We start from the raw sequence: 15,580 nt of genomic DNA on the forward strand, positions 1-15,580 counted from the left end.
GGCTGCCAGTTCCACGTGGCCCCCCGCCCTACACACACACACCAAAGATCCGGTTTCAGGCTTGGGTGGAAACTGCAGTGCAACTCCAGCCACACGCGTGGCAGTGAAGACCACTGTGTGGGGCCTCAGGCAGCTCCAGGAGGGGGGTGGTCATGCTTTCTCACAACAGCTCAGACTCCTGGCGTGCAATACTGGGCACCTGATTCTGGCGCACTAAGGGACCCAGCTTTGGGGCTGTCTTCTCCCAAGCTGGGCATGGTCAGATCCAGTCACAAATGCCGGTGGGCACGGCAGTGATGTGTCCTTACCGGACTGGAATCTATTCAGGACATGGTTCGCCCTTCCTGCCCACGGCTGTTCTCCAACGCAGTCGAGCCACGGCAGAGGATGTCTGACCCATCATCGTGTGTCTCACCTAACGTCGCCTCAAGAGCCACTGTGTTTGCAAAGGCAGTGGGCCGAGGGGCACTGGATCACAGGACCTGCTTGTGTGAATACACACCTGAGCCCCCGCAGCACCAGCACCCACAGAACAAAGGAGTGGGCCGGCGAAGGCACCGGCTACAGGGCAGGGCCCTGCAGGGTGGAGGGGCTGCCCTGCAGGATTCAGTGCGCATGCGTCAACAGCGGCTGACCGACACGCGTTCCCCTCTGGTTAATGCACACAGGTTCAGGGACCCATGGGTAGACACGGGACTGACTTCTCTCACCATCTCGATCAGGGGCCCACTTAAAGAATCGCTACTTCTCTCTCCTGCGACCCAGGCTCTGCTAGATTAGAGGTTTTGGCTCCGGGGGCAGAGGGATGCTTTCGGCAGGGCAGCCAGTAAGGGCCCAGTAAATTGGGATCTATGACTGTCACAGGGTCCCTTTGGGACTGCCGTGCTAGTTGACAAGGAGGCAGAGAAAAGAGCTTTGATGATGGACCCTGACGATCTATCATAAGGAGTTAGAGAGGGGCACGTCTGGGGCCCACCAGAGTCACTCACTGGAGCGTCACTTCTGGGCCCTCTGGTAACGGTGACCATGGCCTGATAGGCCAAGCAGGGCAGCTGGAGACGTAGATGCTGTGATGACAGAGGTCTGGGTCCTGGTGCCCGACCCCGACCAGCTGAGATGCTGGCAAAGGGCCGGGAAGTTTAGAGCTGGGTGGGTCCAATTATAGGCTCAGGAGCAGCTGCCGTAGGGCCCTGGCGTAGGCGTGATCGGAGTGTGGTCCCCCACTAGCAGCAGCGTCACCCCCCAGGAACCTGAGAACCGCGGATGCTCAGGCCCCGCCCCCGCTGTACCCAATCGGAAACTCTGGGGCTGGGGCCTCCCGGGCTGCGCGGTAACGAGCCCTGCGGGTGTGTGGGATGCACCAGAGCTCGAGCTCCCCTGCTGTGGCCGCTTCTGCCAACCCTGCGGCTGGCTCCTCTGGCCCCACCCCTTGAAGGCAGCCACCCGGCAAAGGGCTGGGCGGGTGGGACGGCTCCTGTGAGCACTCAGACCCTTCTTCCTCCAGCCACTGACGCGGTGACCATCCCACCGTGCGCATCCAGACGGCTTCCCGCCGGTCCTACATGGCCAATGGTGAGGACCTCGCACTCCCCACGGCTTCTCTGACACGGGCGTGGGGGGCACTGGGGACCCACCCGCCTGGCTCCCACACAGCACCATCTGAGAGTGCAGGGCAGGCGACACCGTGGGGCCACTCTGGAGCAGACGGGTGAATGTTCTTCCCTTTGTGCCCGGGGCAGACGCCCGGGATGAGCTTCATGAGGCTCCTCGGAGGGGCCTGCAGGCCGAGCAACGACCACCCTTACACGCTTTCCCTTTACCCCCTCCCCCCACCCAGCCCCCACTCCTGCTCTCGGGGCTGCTCCCCGGATAAACTGCTCTACCTGCAAGCCTCAGTCTGGGGCTCTGTTTGGGCGGGGCCAGTCTAAGACCTCTGGCTGCCTGGAGCATGCCTGGTCTGCTTTTCAAGTTACTCCTGCTTCTCACTCACATCCCATTGTCCTCCACTGGAAGTGGCCTTTCCCAGTGATGTAGCCCAAAGGGGCAAGCCCCTCACATCAGCCACCCTGTCTGAATTCTCCATCCCTATGACAGCTTTTTCCCAAATCCTTCTGTCAGTGCCTCTGTCCAGCACTAGAATATCCCGCATAAAACAGGAAGAACCTAGCGTATGTCACTGTTTCCCCTAGCCTGGCCTATACTAGGCGCTGAAAAGGCACTTCTCGGTTCAATGAATAAATGCTAGAGTTTGAGAACAAGAGAAGATTGTAAATCAAGCCAGAACCTGAGCTAATAACACTTATTTGAGGGGGGAACACATGCATACCTTAAATTTAAATTTATTTAAAAATTACAAAAAAATATCTCCACCAAGTTGTCTGTGAAAAACTTTAAAAGCAGCAGCCATGATCCTGGTTCATCACCAGCAATCCAGCGCGATTTATAAAATTGAACAGAATTTGGACGTGTGTCTTATGCCTCTGTAGACACGGGACCCCTTCTTCAGGTCCCTGTCTGTAGGGTCTGGCAGTGTCATTACGGGGACACCTTCCAGGGCCTTCTTCCTCTGGACCCTGTGCAGAACGATCCGGTACACGCCGGTGACGGAGCTCCGCGCGTCGCGCCCCTGGTTGTTCCGGATGTGTTCCTCCGTGATCCCCAGGTGTGCCAGCGTGCTCTTGACCTCGTGCTCTTCCTCTCGGAGGGCTCCCGTTCCCGACAGATGCCTGGGGTCCAGCTGGAAAGGTTCCAGAGGGGCTGGGTACGGCACCCCTTGCATCCACTCATGGTTCATGATGGGGTCGATGCCCAGCCGCTCGCCGGGCACCGGCTGCAGGACGCCCTGGATGAGCCGCAGGCAGGGCTCCGACACGTGCGCGGGCACGCTGTACGCGCCGTCCAGGATGCTCCTCTTCAGCTTGGCCACGGTCTCCGCCCGGAAGGGCATGGTGCCCGTCACCATGAAGTACAGCAGCACGCCCAAGGCCCACACGTCCACGGACACGCCCACGTAGTGCTCGTCGCGGAAAAGCTCCGGCGCCGCGTAGGGCGGAGACCCGCAGAACGTGTTCAGCATTTCGCCTTTTCTGCTCACGGTGCTGAACCCGAAATCGCCCACCTTCACGCACGTGCTGCTGGTGTAGAACACATTCTCCGCCTTCAGGTCTCGGTGAATGATTTGGTTTTCGTGCTGCGGGAGAAGACAGACATAGGGGGAAATGATCATTTCCAAAGTGAAATACCAACATTAAAAAAAAAGGCCTTAGGCCCTGGCCAGGTAGCTCAGCTGGTTAGAGCATTGTCCTGCTATACCAAGGTTGCAGGTTCGATTCCTGGTCGGGGCACATATAAGAAGCAATCAATGAATGCATAAATAAGTGGAACAGTAAATCAATCTTTCTCTCTCTCTAAAAACCAATAAATAAAAATTTAGAAAAGGCATCAGTTGCTCGGAAACAGGGAGGTGCCCTCAGAGCAGAAGTTCAGCGGAGATGAAGCACATTCACAGGCCTCGAGAGCTGCCCTGGCCGCATAACTGTCAGCCACCCACAGGCCCCAAGGAGGTGAAAGGCTGTATCTTCCTGTGGGGTGGGGGTTGGAGCCTGTCCCACACGTGTGAACTCGGGAACTAGTGCCAGAGGTAAGACCCAGATCTTGTGCCACTAGGTGTTCCTGAACTCGATGACGTGTGAGGCTGGAGATGGGTTCTTCTGGCTGAGCAGCCTCTTGACCAGGGTCAAGTCCCAGAGGGCTCGCAGCCCTCCCCAGCTTCCCAGCCACGCTCCCTTGGCTGGGCTCCGTGGTCTCTACAGAATTGTGAGCAGGGACCCGGCCACGTGGGGGCAAGGTTCCAGCCGCAGGTGCCACTGCTGGTTGTCAGCTCATGCCCCACCCCCACCCTTGGGTTCTGACTCCAGGCACTCTGGACCCTTTCGGGCCTGGGGGCTCTTGGGAAATGGCTCCCTGGCACTGTTGCCGATTGATGGGCCTTTTGGGGTACGAATCCAGGCTTTGGAGCCCGACAGCGTGGTTAACTAACTCTAGGTTCAATGATCCCAGCTGCGTCGTGCGTCAGTGCTCCTCCTTGTCCAAAGGGGCACGGAGGGCACCTCTCGAGGGCATGGTGAGAACCGCACGTGACGCCGTGTCTGCCAGGCTCAGCACGGCGCTGGCGCGGAGCACACACACCCGATGACACTCGGAACTACGTCTTGGATTCGTCCTTCCTCTTTCCGGAGCCCGGACAGCTGGGAGAAATGGCAGGGCTCAGAGCCACGGAGGGCTCAGCCTGCACCTCTACTGCTGGGTTCTCCGCTGGGTTCTTTCCCCAGGAGACCGTGGAAGACTCCTTTCCTGGCTGTTCTGGTGTGTGACACGGGCCCGGCGTGCTCCCCGGCCCTGGGCAGGCTGGCCACAGTACAGACCACGGGAATGACCACCTTCAGGTCTGAAACACCCACCACTGTTGCGATCAGGGTCTGCTCTCTTGCTCACTTCTTCTTCCTCCCTGCTCCCTCCCTCCCTCTGGACTGCTATCTTGGGCCCCCAGGTCACTGATTCCCCTGCTGATAATGTGGTCAGAAAGTCACCAATCCCAGGCCTTGACCTCCAACATCCAGGCAGAGAAATAAACTAGAAACAGTGTCTCAACTAATACAGGCCCCGGACCAGGGTCTGTTTCCTGCCCGTTGGACTGACCGAGATCTGGGGGAGAAAAGGCTCAAACCTCTGCCCTAACAGCCGCCAGAGTGTGTGTGCTCTGCAGCCCGGGTGCTGCAGTGAGCCCAGGAACACGGCCAAGGGCAGAAAGGCTGCACGGAGCACCGGCTCCTAAGACATCTAGGGCGTGGGCTTCAGGAGCCCAGATGTAGCTGAAGGAATCATCAGAGAAGGGAACGCAGGGTGACACGATCAAGCCCGAGCACGGCGGCAGCAAGAGCGGAAGTCGAGGAAGATGGGTGCGTGGGCCAACGTGAGGAGAGTCTGGGCCTGAGGAGAGTGTCCGAGAGACAGGCCTGAGCTGGGCCGTGAAGTGTGGGCAGGGTTTGGAGGGCGAGACTCGGTCACAGGGCAGAAGGCATCCTTGACACGGGGCTCAGAGGACAAGGCTGAGAAGCAGCAAGGAGGTAGCCCTCCGGGTGATGGAAGATGGGGTTGGAGCGATGTGACCAGGGCCGGAGTGAGCGGCATCGGGCTGCTCAGAGGGACTCCTGCTAACCTGCGGGCGCCAGGGGGCCGCCCTGTGAATGGGGGCTCCTGGGTGTTGCGTCAGAGGCACGAGCACGCACGCAGCCAGGCTTTGGACGCGCACAGAAGGGGCCACTGCCTGCCCTGAGGGACGAAAGCCCTCTGGGCCCCTGGGATGCTGGCACACTGAGGCCCCACGCTCCCACTGTGGGTGGAATGGGAGCAGGACTTCCCTCTGCGTCCCACTCACCATGTGCTTCACGGCAGACACAATCTGGGAGAAGACGAGCTTGCTTTCCGGCTCGGAGAGCTTCCCTTCAGTGCTAATTTTCCCAAAGAGCTCCCCACCCCCTGCGTACTCCATCACCAGGTGGAGCTTGGAGAGCGTCTCCACCACTTCGTAAAGGCGGATGATGTTGGGGTGGTGCAGCTTTTCCATGCTGGAGATCTCACGGGACAGCAGCCGCTGGGTTTTCTGGTCTAGCTTGGTCTTGTCCAGGATCTTAATGGCCACCTTTTCTGGAAAAAAGAAAGTGTCAGAGCCAGCGTTCATGGTATTGTAGAAATTTAGAACGGGAAGGGAACTAATTAGGCCCCTTTAGTGTATGAGACACAGAGGGGGCATGGCTGTTCCCGAGCTAACAGAGCTCATCCCTGATCGTCCATGTGTCTCGTACGTTGTGGTGCCAGTGCCTGCCTCCCAAGAAGGTTTTAGTTTGGTGATCTTTACCCAGTTTTCTGGGTGCAGTTCAGGCTCCCTTGCTTAGCCGAGGAAGCCCCTCTCACGTCTTCAGCCTCCACATCCATCACTCCTGACCTCCATGCTCACCTCCCCGTGCACAGCTGGAGTCCGACCGCCACAGAGCCTTTGTTGCTCCCTTTCTCCCCGCCCCCCCGGGAACATTCCGCCGATCTGGCTCATGACCCCTTTCCTGCTCTTCCCTCGGTCGACTCCTGATGGTCCCTCAAGGCTAGCCTCAGAGCCAGCCTCTTCCAGGACGGCGTCTGTGGCGCCTGCTCTGTGACGGCCACGATGCTAGAGCCTGTGTTCTTCTCTGAACTACAATCTCAGCACGCTGGCCTGTCCGTGCTGACTTCCTCCTGCCCCACCCCGTGGGGGCTATGCTCTTTGCCAGTGCCTGGCCCCAATGGGACTTAGTGAGCAGGGGAGGTTAACCGGTACAATTCCTCAACTGTGATACCAATTCATGGTAATTTGGTGTTTATGCATCGAGAGCATTTAAAACGGTTGCACCTTTGACCCAGCCATTTCACTGTTGGCATTTAATCTTAAATAAAGCATCTGACATATGTACAAGGTTTCATGTGTGCATGAGAAGACTTCTGTGATATTGGGAATGGCTTGAGTATCCAGCAAGAGAGATGATTAACATAAAGTGTGGCTATCAAAATAATTACATGAAAAGATGTTCAATATGGAACAAGGGAGGAAAAACACACATACACAGTTGCATAGAAAATATTCTGGTCATTCACCAAAATGTTTAGAATAATTATTTTATTAATAGGGGGATCATGAATGGTTTTCTTTTAAAATTTTTCTTGCTTATCTATATTTTCTCATTTCCCTGCAACTAATTATGCACCCTAGATATAGAATTAAAATGGATTAAGTGTGTAATAAAAATGGTTGATGTTTGAAAATGAATGAATCTCTGCTCCAAGGTAATCCTTCATTCATTTTTTTGGCTCAAAGTGGACCAGACTGTCTACTGGATAAGAAAGATTTTCTAGGTCAGTAACCGGGGAGAACAAAATTGCACCCTACCTACTACACCTACTTGCAAAATACCTGCTTTGAAGAGGTTTGGCCCAGTGTTGACCCACACGGAAACAGACGCTGCTAGTTTAAAGTAGGAGTGTTATCGGTGTATCAGAGAAGGGCTTCTAGAATGGGACGAGGCGGATTTTGCTGGGGGCTGGGGCGGCAGTGCTGGGGAAGGAGGAGGAAGTAGACCCTCCAGGCCGGAACCGGGGCGGGCCATGGGCCCCAGCGATGGATCTCCGCACTGCTACCTGACACAGGAACTCCCAGTTTTGTGGAGCCTACTGGGTGTGCGGTTCTTCCAAAGCGCAGATTTCCTGGAGAGGAGGCCTCTGTCCCGCCTGGGTCCTCCCCTGGCGCTGGCCCAGGCTTCTGATAACATGCAGGCCCCTCTCGGCTGCCCACTGCTCCCCACCTTACGGCGGCTCAAGAGCCAGGTCGCCCACTTCCCTCTTCTCTCCAAGCATCTCCTCCGTGACTCCCGATGCGTCTGCACATACACCTGCCGACGCAGCCTCTCCGCCCGGTTGTTTGTCTTAGTTCGGGTTCTGCCAGAAGCAGACCCTGACGCAGAGAGTCAAATACAAGTAAACCGAGGGAGGGGACCCCAGGAAATGCTGGTAGGAGGAGGAGGAGTGAGGTAGAAAGGAAAGGCGGCCAGCAGAGTGGGTGTTGCTACGTTACCAGGTAGCCCTGCTGAGACTTGCGATGCCTACGTTTTATTGGGAGAAGAGCGAGGGAGCTGGGGTCCTTACCCATCTCCTACGCCAGTCACCGGTCGCTGGCTGTTCCTGGGGGTGTCACTTCCCCTGTCCCTGTGGCCTCCCCTGCAGGTAGCAGGAGGAAGCCCAGCGGCAGACAGATGGAGGGACTGGCATTTGCAGGGGGGGCGGGGCCTGCATGCACAGAAGAGGTAAGGCCCAAGGAGACGGTGAGGTGCGGAAAGCGTCTGCCATGCATGTGTGTAATAGACGTGTAATAAGCATGTGCAACATACATGGTCAATACTGAGCACGTGTTGCCCCCACGCCCACACCTGCTTCCCCTACACTCATCCCAACTTCAGTAAAGGCAAGTGCTCTTCTTGTCGCTGGGCAGATCAAAAACCCTGAGCACCTGACTCTTCTCCTTTATACTCACTCCATTTTCCGTCTATCAGCAAATCCCGTTACCTCTGCCTTCTACACAGAGCAGTGTCCAGCCACTGCTCCTGTCCTGACCCAAGGCACCCTTAGCCCCGGGCCTGGGTTATTGCCACAGGCTCCTAACTGACCTCTCCTTTTCTGCCTTTGACCCTTTGCAGGCCATCTTCAACGCTGCAGGCAAGGTGATCCTGTTAAGGCACAAGGCAGACCACATCGCTTCCCTGTTCCCTGCGAGGGCTCTGGTTCCCTGGGAGGAAAAGCCGTGTCCTTATCCCGACATGCTGGCCCCACGGGGTCTGCTGGCTGCTACTCGCTGCCCTCGCCCCCCGCGGCCGCTGCCAGGGTACAGCGGGCAGGCTCCCACGCCGGTGCCCTTGTGCGTGCTGTTCCCTCTGTCCGACCGCTTTCCCCCGTGTGCATCCGCGCCGGATCCCTATTTCCTTCTGTTCAATTGTCCCCTCGTCAGTCAGGCTGGCCCAGGCCGGCTTACCCAAGCCTGCAGCCCCCAGTGCTCCCGGGCCCTCCCCGCCCCGTTTCCCGTCCCGTCACTGTCCCGACCTCACAGAACGCACGACTGACGGGCCGACTTCCGTCGGCCTCTCCCCACCGGAACTGAGCTCCACGTGCCGGAGACTGCTGTCCGTTTCCTTCACTGCTGTGTCTCGGGAACCCAGACGGGGGCTGGTTACACAGTCGATGCTCAGCAACGGTCTCATTGAACCCCCACGGGGGCCCAGGGACAGCGTGAGCACCCCCGTGCGCGCTCAGCTTTGTGTCCTGCTTTTCCATTTTCTGTTGCACCCTGCACCTCTTCCATGAGGCCACACACTCTGCATTGTCGTGGTTTTTAAAGGCTGTGCAACCTTACATCCGGTGTGCGTGCTTTCATTTACTTGACTATTTCTATATTGTTGGATCATATTGCACTCCAAGGAACGCCACAATGAACACTTTTTTTTGGTAATTGTCTTTCTAATATTGGACTTATTTTTAGGATGGAGTCACAAAAAGTTGCTTACTATTTTTAAAATTTAAAAAACATGATTTTTAATTGATGTTTTTAAATTATTTTTACTTTTATTCTTTAAGATTTTATTTATCCACCTCTAGAGAGAAGGGAAGGGAAGGAGAGAGGGAGAGAAACATCAGTGTATGGTTGCCTCTCCCACGCCCCCTACTGGGGACCTGGGCCGCAACCCACGCATGTGCCCTGACTGGGAATCGAATGGGCAACCCTTTGGTTCACAGTCCAGTGCTCAAACAACTGAGCCACACCAGCCAGGGCAATCCCTGTTTTTAAAAAGGTTTTCAAGGAGAGAGAGCATTTTTTAGAATCAGTGGGTCTTCCCTATTAAGATTTTGTAGAGACTGCCAGTTGCTCCCCTCCCCCTACAGTCAGGTCATCCCAGGAGATTTTAGGAGATTAAGATGGAGACCCTCCCACAGGGCACTTCCCACCAGTGCTGAGCGTTCGTGAGAAGTTCGCACGCTAACCTACTTCACCTAACATTTGTTCGCTGTTTCTTACTGCGGGCGAACTCCAGGGATCGATATGACAAAAGGTTGGGCACCTGGGAAGTTGTGACCAGGACACCCAAGACTCTCCCTGGATTTGTTAAGGTCCAAATCTTTATTCCTTATCCATACATCATTCTCTTGGGCCCCGGGGTGGCTGTCGGACTCGCTGGCTCGTGACCTCCGTGTCCCTCCAAGCCAGTGCCTCCACGTCTCCCCCTCAAACCCATCTGTCCGCCTGCATCCGCTGTGGGCTGCTCATCGTTCAAGCCGAACCTGGGAGTCACCCCCAATTCCTCCTCTCCCTGCCCCCCTCTCCTCCCCCATCCAGTGGGCCACAAGGGTTTCCAGCACTCGGACAGATTTCTCTCCCATGCATCCCCTTCCCTCCATGCTCACGACCACGCCCCCCCCCCCCCAGCTGAGATGAACTAGGGGTCACGTTCATCGGAGCCATTAGACTAATGTTTTATTCTGACGCCCCTGACTCCGGTCGCACCCCAACTTCAGGTTCACCTTCCTCACTGAGACCGAATTCTATTAGTCGCTTGTGTTCATTGCTCGCTTTAAGCTCTTCAATGACTCCCAAGGAACCAAATGACAAAATCCAAATATGCAAGAAGATTCTCCACGGTCAGCCCCCGCCTACCTCACCCCCCGTATCTCCCGCTACTCTGCGGAGGCATCCCGGCTCCGGCCTCGCCGAACTACTTTCAGGCCCCCAAATACTCCCCAGACTGGCTCGCCCCTCCATGCAAGTTTCATCCTCCCTCTGCCCGGAATTCCCGTTGCCCTGTGTCCTGTATGATTTCCCCTCGAACCTCAAGACCCCACACAAGGCTTTCCTGGTCAACTGACCCTTTCCTGACACCCCCGGGCACAGGGGAGCCCACCCTTGGTACCTTACCGGGTGATGATGCTCACCCATTGTTTCCTGTCCGTCTCCATGACCTAGCGTGAGTCCCTATCAGGCTAGAGCAGGATCACATGCATCTCTGCAAAGGCCCAGAGCGAAGTGGGGGCACGGGAGAGTCCATTACATTTTTTTTTTAAGAGAGGAATAAGAGAACTGATAAATAAATAAGTTGGGAGGTGAAAAGAAATTGCTGCGGAAACACGAGACTAGAGCGACAGAGAGGAAGGCCAGGGGCAAGAGGTCAGGAAGGGCAGCGGCGGAGAAAGGGACAGACACCGCCCCCTCTTCTGCTTTTGTTGGTGACAGCAGATGGGACATGAAATATTCAGAGGCTGAGTGCGTCATCTCTTTTGAGAAATTTCTCATCAGCCTAGTTTCTGATCGTGCTGGCTTCAGCCTGCCCTCTCGGCTTGCAAGGCCCGAGGGAATCTGAGCTGTTAGATATAAAAATAAACCCCCGCCGGGGAGGGGGGCCTGTCGTGGAGTCTTTTTTCTAGAGACCAGGGCAGCGGGCACCTTTGTCAAAACTACCGTCCTGGGATGCCGTTCCCTTCTCTTATCCAGGCGGCCCGTGTTTGCTAGAAAACCTCGTGACAGCCCTGGGCAGGCTGGCTTTGTGTGGGGGGACCGTGCTGATACGAATCACTTTCCATTCCTACGTAATCTGACGCGGCCTGGCTAGGGGTCAGGGCGTTTGAGATGCCCAGCAAGGCTTCCTAAACCGCTCAAAAATAAATCTCCTTCCTCTTGTAGAGGTACAGATTTTAGCGGGCTGTCCCCCCTTCCCTTCTATTCCTGTCTGCTCAGAGCAGCCAAATGTCCCCTCTCGATCCACAAGACACAGTTTTCTCATCCCGACTCTGTCGTCCTGCCCCGAGCGAGACTCGGTCCCCCCGCACCTGCCTGCCCTCGCTGTCGGCATCGCCTCACGTGGATTTGCACCTGGGCTTGCACCCACCGCGTCCCCCTCTTCGGTGCCCGTCCTTCTCCTTTGCCTACTGTCCCCTGCGCTCGGGGGCTCACTGGAGGGTAGGGCCCCAGAAGACAGACGAGGCTCGGGCCAGGCCTAGGTCTTCATGAGGGGGCCTACGAGACCCGAGGTGAAGTCAGGGGTTTCTTTTTTCTGTTGCTTTCACGTGCCCAGTTACCTGCCGGCACATCTCTGTCATGTTTTGACCTCCCTCCCCCTTGGCACACATATCCCGGAACCAGGGGGGCCTTGAACCTTGGACAGCAGGGCGGGTCCGCACTGAGGATCGCGCGTCCATGAAGCCACCAAAGTGTCCAAGTGCACGGCAGGGAAATGCCTCCTCCTCTGAGCCTCAGGGGACGAGGACTGACTGACTTACTCACGACACAACGGAGCCCGCGGCGTTCTGAAGGGAGTCACCGTACACATCCAGTGGCCGGTGCTTCCCTTGCTCCGTGCGCCCTGCCCCGCCCTGTCTGCGGAATCCGGGGCTGACCAGTGTTTCTCGCTCGCTCCGCGCCCATCTCTGCGGTGGACACGGCTCTGTCCCTTTGCTGCGCTCTCTGCTCGCCTTCTCAAGGACACGTGCTTGGACCCTGGGCTCCGCGGAGAGAGCCTGGGGGCTGCTGACCCTCAGGGCTGCCGCTGACTAGACACAGGAGTGCCCGGGGCTCCAGGGGGGCCCATCGCTGGCTGGCTGGTGAGTGGTCATACAGGGGCGGGCCAAAGTAGGTTAACAATAATGATAAGAACCCTGGCTGGCGTAGCTCAGTGGATTGAGTGCGGGCTGTGAACCAAAGTGTCGCAGGTTCGATTCCCAGTCAGGGCACATGCCTGGGTTGCAGGCCATGACCCCCAGCAATCGCACATTGATGTTTCTCTCTCTCTCTCTTTCTCCCTCCCTTTCCTCTCTAAAAGTGAATAAATAAAATCTGTTTAAAAATTTAAAAAAATAATAAGAAGAAGAAATAATACCTGGCTGGCGTAGCTCAGTGGATTGAGTGCGGGCTGCGAACCAAAGTGTCGCAGGTTCGATTCTCAGTCAGGGTACATGCCTGGGTTGCGGGTCATGACCCCCAGCAACCGCATATTGATATCTCTCCCTCTCTCCCTCTCTCTCTCCCTCCCTTCCCTCTCTAAAAATAAATGAATAAAATCTTTAAAAAAAGAAATAAAAAAACAATACAATAATAAATAATAATGCAAAAACAAACTCTGTCTCACGCACTCACGTCTGTAGACCTACTTTGGCCCGCCCCTGTATTCTCCCTCGCTCTGAAGCCTGAGCTGAAATGGGACGAAACCAGTGGGCTGGAGGCGAACGAGGACGCTGAGGGATCGTGCGGCTGCGGGGCGTGCCGCAGGCAGGGATCTTGGACCGCGCGCCTCCACCGATCCAGCGGAGAGAGCCGCTCTGCGGCAAAAAGGGCGAGGGCGGCACACACCCACCAAGGGAAGTGGGAACGAGGAACCACGTGGCCCCGAGAACGAGGAGGGCTGGAGACAGCCAGCTGCTGAAACCTGGCTCCCGTCCCCGCTGCGGGTCCACAGACAGACGCGCCCTGCTCTGCGAGCTGCTGGAGCAGGCTCCCATGCCGGGAACGGGCGGCCGCGCGACGTCAGCCGTCAGCCGGAGCAGACCAGTAGCAGCGTCCTGGACATCGCCCCCTCCCGGCCTCCTCCCCTGGTTTGCCCTTATCCAACGTCTCCCCGCTTCCTGGCCCTGTCTTCTGTCTCCGGCCCCTCCCCTCCCCACGTGTTCCATCTTTTTTCTCTCATTCTTGCTCTGGACTCTTGAGAAGCAGCACCCGACCTGATTAGATCTGAGCTACAGCACAAGATCCCCTTGTATGAGTGGAGGGAGCGCTGTTATTGGCCGCATTTTACACGTGAGGAGCCTGCGGCTCACGGGAGGCCCGTGGTGCACGCAGCCAAGGTCGGTGAGCAGCCGGCACGCGGGCTCAGGGCAGCAGGGAAGGGCACTCGCAGCTCCAGTGACGTGGGAGTGTGTGTGTAAACGCACGTGTTTGTGTGTGTGTGTGTGGGGGGGGGGGGGTTAGGGTGTTTCCTCTATAGGGGCCAAACACAGGGGTGGGAGGAACGCGAGACGGGGGGAGGCGAAGGAAGGAGGACAAAAGACATACAAGAGCAGGGTGGCCCTGGAGGCAGCTGGCAGGCTGGTCCTGGCAGAGAACACGCCAGGACAGGGCCCCCAGGGAGGGGGAGGGCGGGGCCCATGGGCTTTGGAAGTCAGCAATTTATACTGAGTTGCAAGCGTTCCTCTTCTGTTTATTTTTTTAACTCCCTTTGATAATGTCCAGGCTTCAGCTAAGGGAGAGGTGACCCGGGTGAGTGCCCACGCCGCTGGGCTCTCGGCGGAGTTCCTCCCCGAGGCCAGCGTGCCGGACGCCGCTGCTCTAGAGTCCAGGGTGACTGGTGCCAAGTGGGTGTGGGCTTCGACGGACAGCCAGGAACCTCGCAGCAGCGAGGACACAGCAGGGCAGACCGAGGCACAGAAGGTCCTGAGATCAAACCCCCTTTCCCCAGATATCACAGAAGTAGCAGCCTCGGGCAGGGAGGGGACACTACACTCTGCTGTCCACAGACCGGCGCGATCTGGGAGGTCTCCCGGGCCATCCTGTGCCCTTGGTGTTGACACACACACAGACCCGAACAGGCAGTGCAAACAAGGACTCGGACTATGAGCTGCCTCGGAGCCAAGCCACACTCCACCTCCCCAGGACAGGGGCCCCTCAGTGTTTGAGTGAGTTCACCCACACGGTGTCGTGGGAGCGTTTTGGGAGTCAGGCCATCTAAGGCTGGACCGCTGAAGCCACGCTTAACTTCTCTGGACCCTAGTTTCCCTATCTATAAAGTGGAAATAAGAACAGTGCCCTCACCCCAGTACTGTGAAAATCAACTGAAATAACAGAGGATGGGGCCTCACGGGACCACGCTTCGCTGGCTTCCTTGCTGCCCCGGACCCCTAGCCCACCTCGGTCCCGTGGGGGCGGCCGCGGCCATCCCCGGGCAGCCAGACCCTACCTTTGGTTAGGGAGTGAATCCCGAGCTTGACTTGGGAGAAGTTGCCGCTTCCAATTTCCCCCCGGATTCTGTAGAAGCCGATCCGCTTCCCCAGGGTGATCTCTCTCACCACCTTCTCATCTTGGGACATGTCCTGGGTCAGCTTCTCGAAGGGCGTCAGCTGGCGAGCCTGCCCCTCCTCCTCCGCCTCCTGGTCGCACTCTGCCTGGCAGCCGCTTTCCACGCTGTCGCTGTCCCGTCGGTCCCACCTGGCATAGTGGGGGTTCACCAGGCCACCTCCGTTCACATACACCGCTGTCATCGTCACCGTCACCACGGGCTCACGTCGCCATCTCAGCACAGAGGCGCCGATCCAGGGCAGGTTGGGGAGGAGCAGAGGAGGCGGGGCGGGTGGGAGATGGGACTTAGGGACGTCCAGAGCCCCGAGTCCCCTGAGAGCCAGGGCCAGGGCCAGGGCCAGCCTGCAGCAAGTCAGTCCAGCCTGCGGGGCTCACCCGGCCCCGCCCACAGCTGCCGGCCTTGCTGGGGACATTTCACACCTTCCTTCGCGCGGGACTCTCCGTCTCTCACTGTGCAAGCGGCCCACAGCCAGCCGCCGTGGACACCTCCCTGGCAGGCTGCAGGGCCCTCCTGGCCAGCCACGCGCTCTGATGCTCCGTGGTAGGTGGCCGTGTCCCAGGACAAAGGCTCCCGTTTGCTGTCTCCTTGGGTGGCCAGCGCCCCTTTCACTCTGGAGGCCCCGGGCCCCTGCTGCCGGTCCTCGGCTCTGACCGGCCTCGTTTGGCACTAGTGGGCGGGCCCCGGAGACCCACGCATCTGGGCCTGGGCGGGAGGGCAGAAACCTGCAGATCAGCCTGCTGGTCACACGGCAGCAGCCGGAGGAGGATTAAATCCCTGCGACGAGGTCACTTTAGCCGGCCTTTAATTACGTGAGCCTTTCTCTAAGCTGTGAGCTGCCCCAAAACTTTGGCAGGCGCTGGTCCGACCTAAGAACAGAGAGGAAGAAAATGTATCAG

At 57.5% G+C, this 15,580-nt stretch overlaps 1 protein-coding gene across 2 annotated transcripts in view; it reads right to left on the reverse strand.

The window, feature by feature from the left end:
• Window positions 1-2,388: 2,388 nt before the first annotated feature.
• The window catches only part of NIM1K (NIM1 serine/threonine protein kinase), a 43,876-nt gene continuing 30,684 nt past the window's right edge, over window positions 2,389-15,580 (reverse strand). For both annotated transcript variants that reach the window (XM_045839925.1, XM_045839926.1), the window contains exons 2-4: window positions 14,565-15,550; window positions 5,438-5,706; window positions 2,389-3,190 (exon numbers count right to left, since the gene is read on the reverse strand). In XM_045839925.1, the coding sequence (XP_045695881.1) occupies window positions 2,441-3,190; window positions 5,438-5,706; window positions 14,565-14,865 (1,320 nt within the window). In that variant the 5' untranslated portion in view covers window positions 14,866-15,550 and the 3' untranslated portion in view covers window positions 2,389-2,440. The remainder of the gene's footprint in view (window positions 3,191-5,437; window positions 5,707-14,564; window positions 15,551-15,580) is intronic.

Source organism: Phyllostomus hastatus, unplaced genomic scaffold (genome assembly GCF_019186645.2).
Source record: "Phyllostomus hastatus isolate PE091 unplaced genomic scaffold, TTU_PhHast_1.1 phas_contig_329, whole genome shotgun sequence".
Lineage (NCBI taxonomy): Eukaryota > Metazoa > Chordata > Mammalia > Chiroptera > Phyllostomidae > Phyllostomus > Phyllostomus hastatus.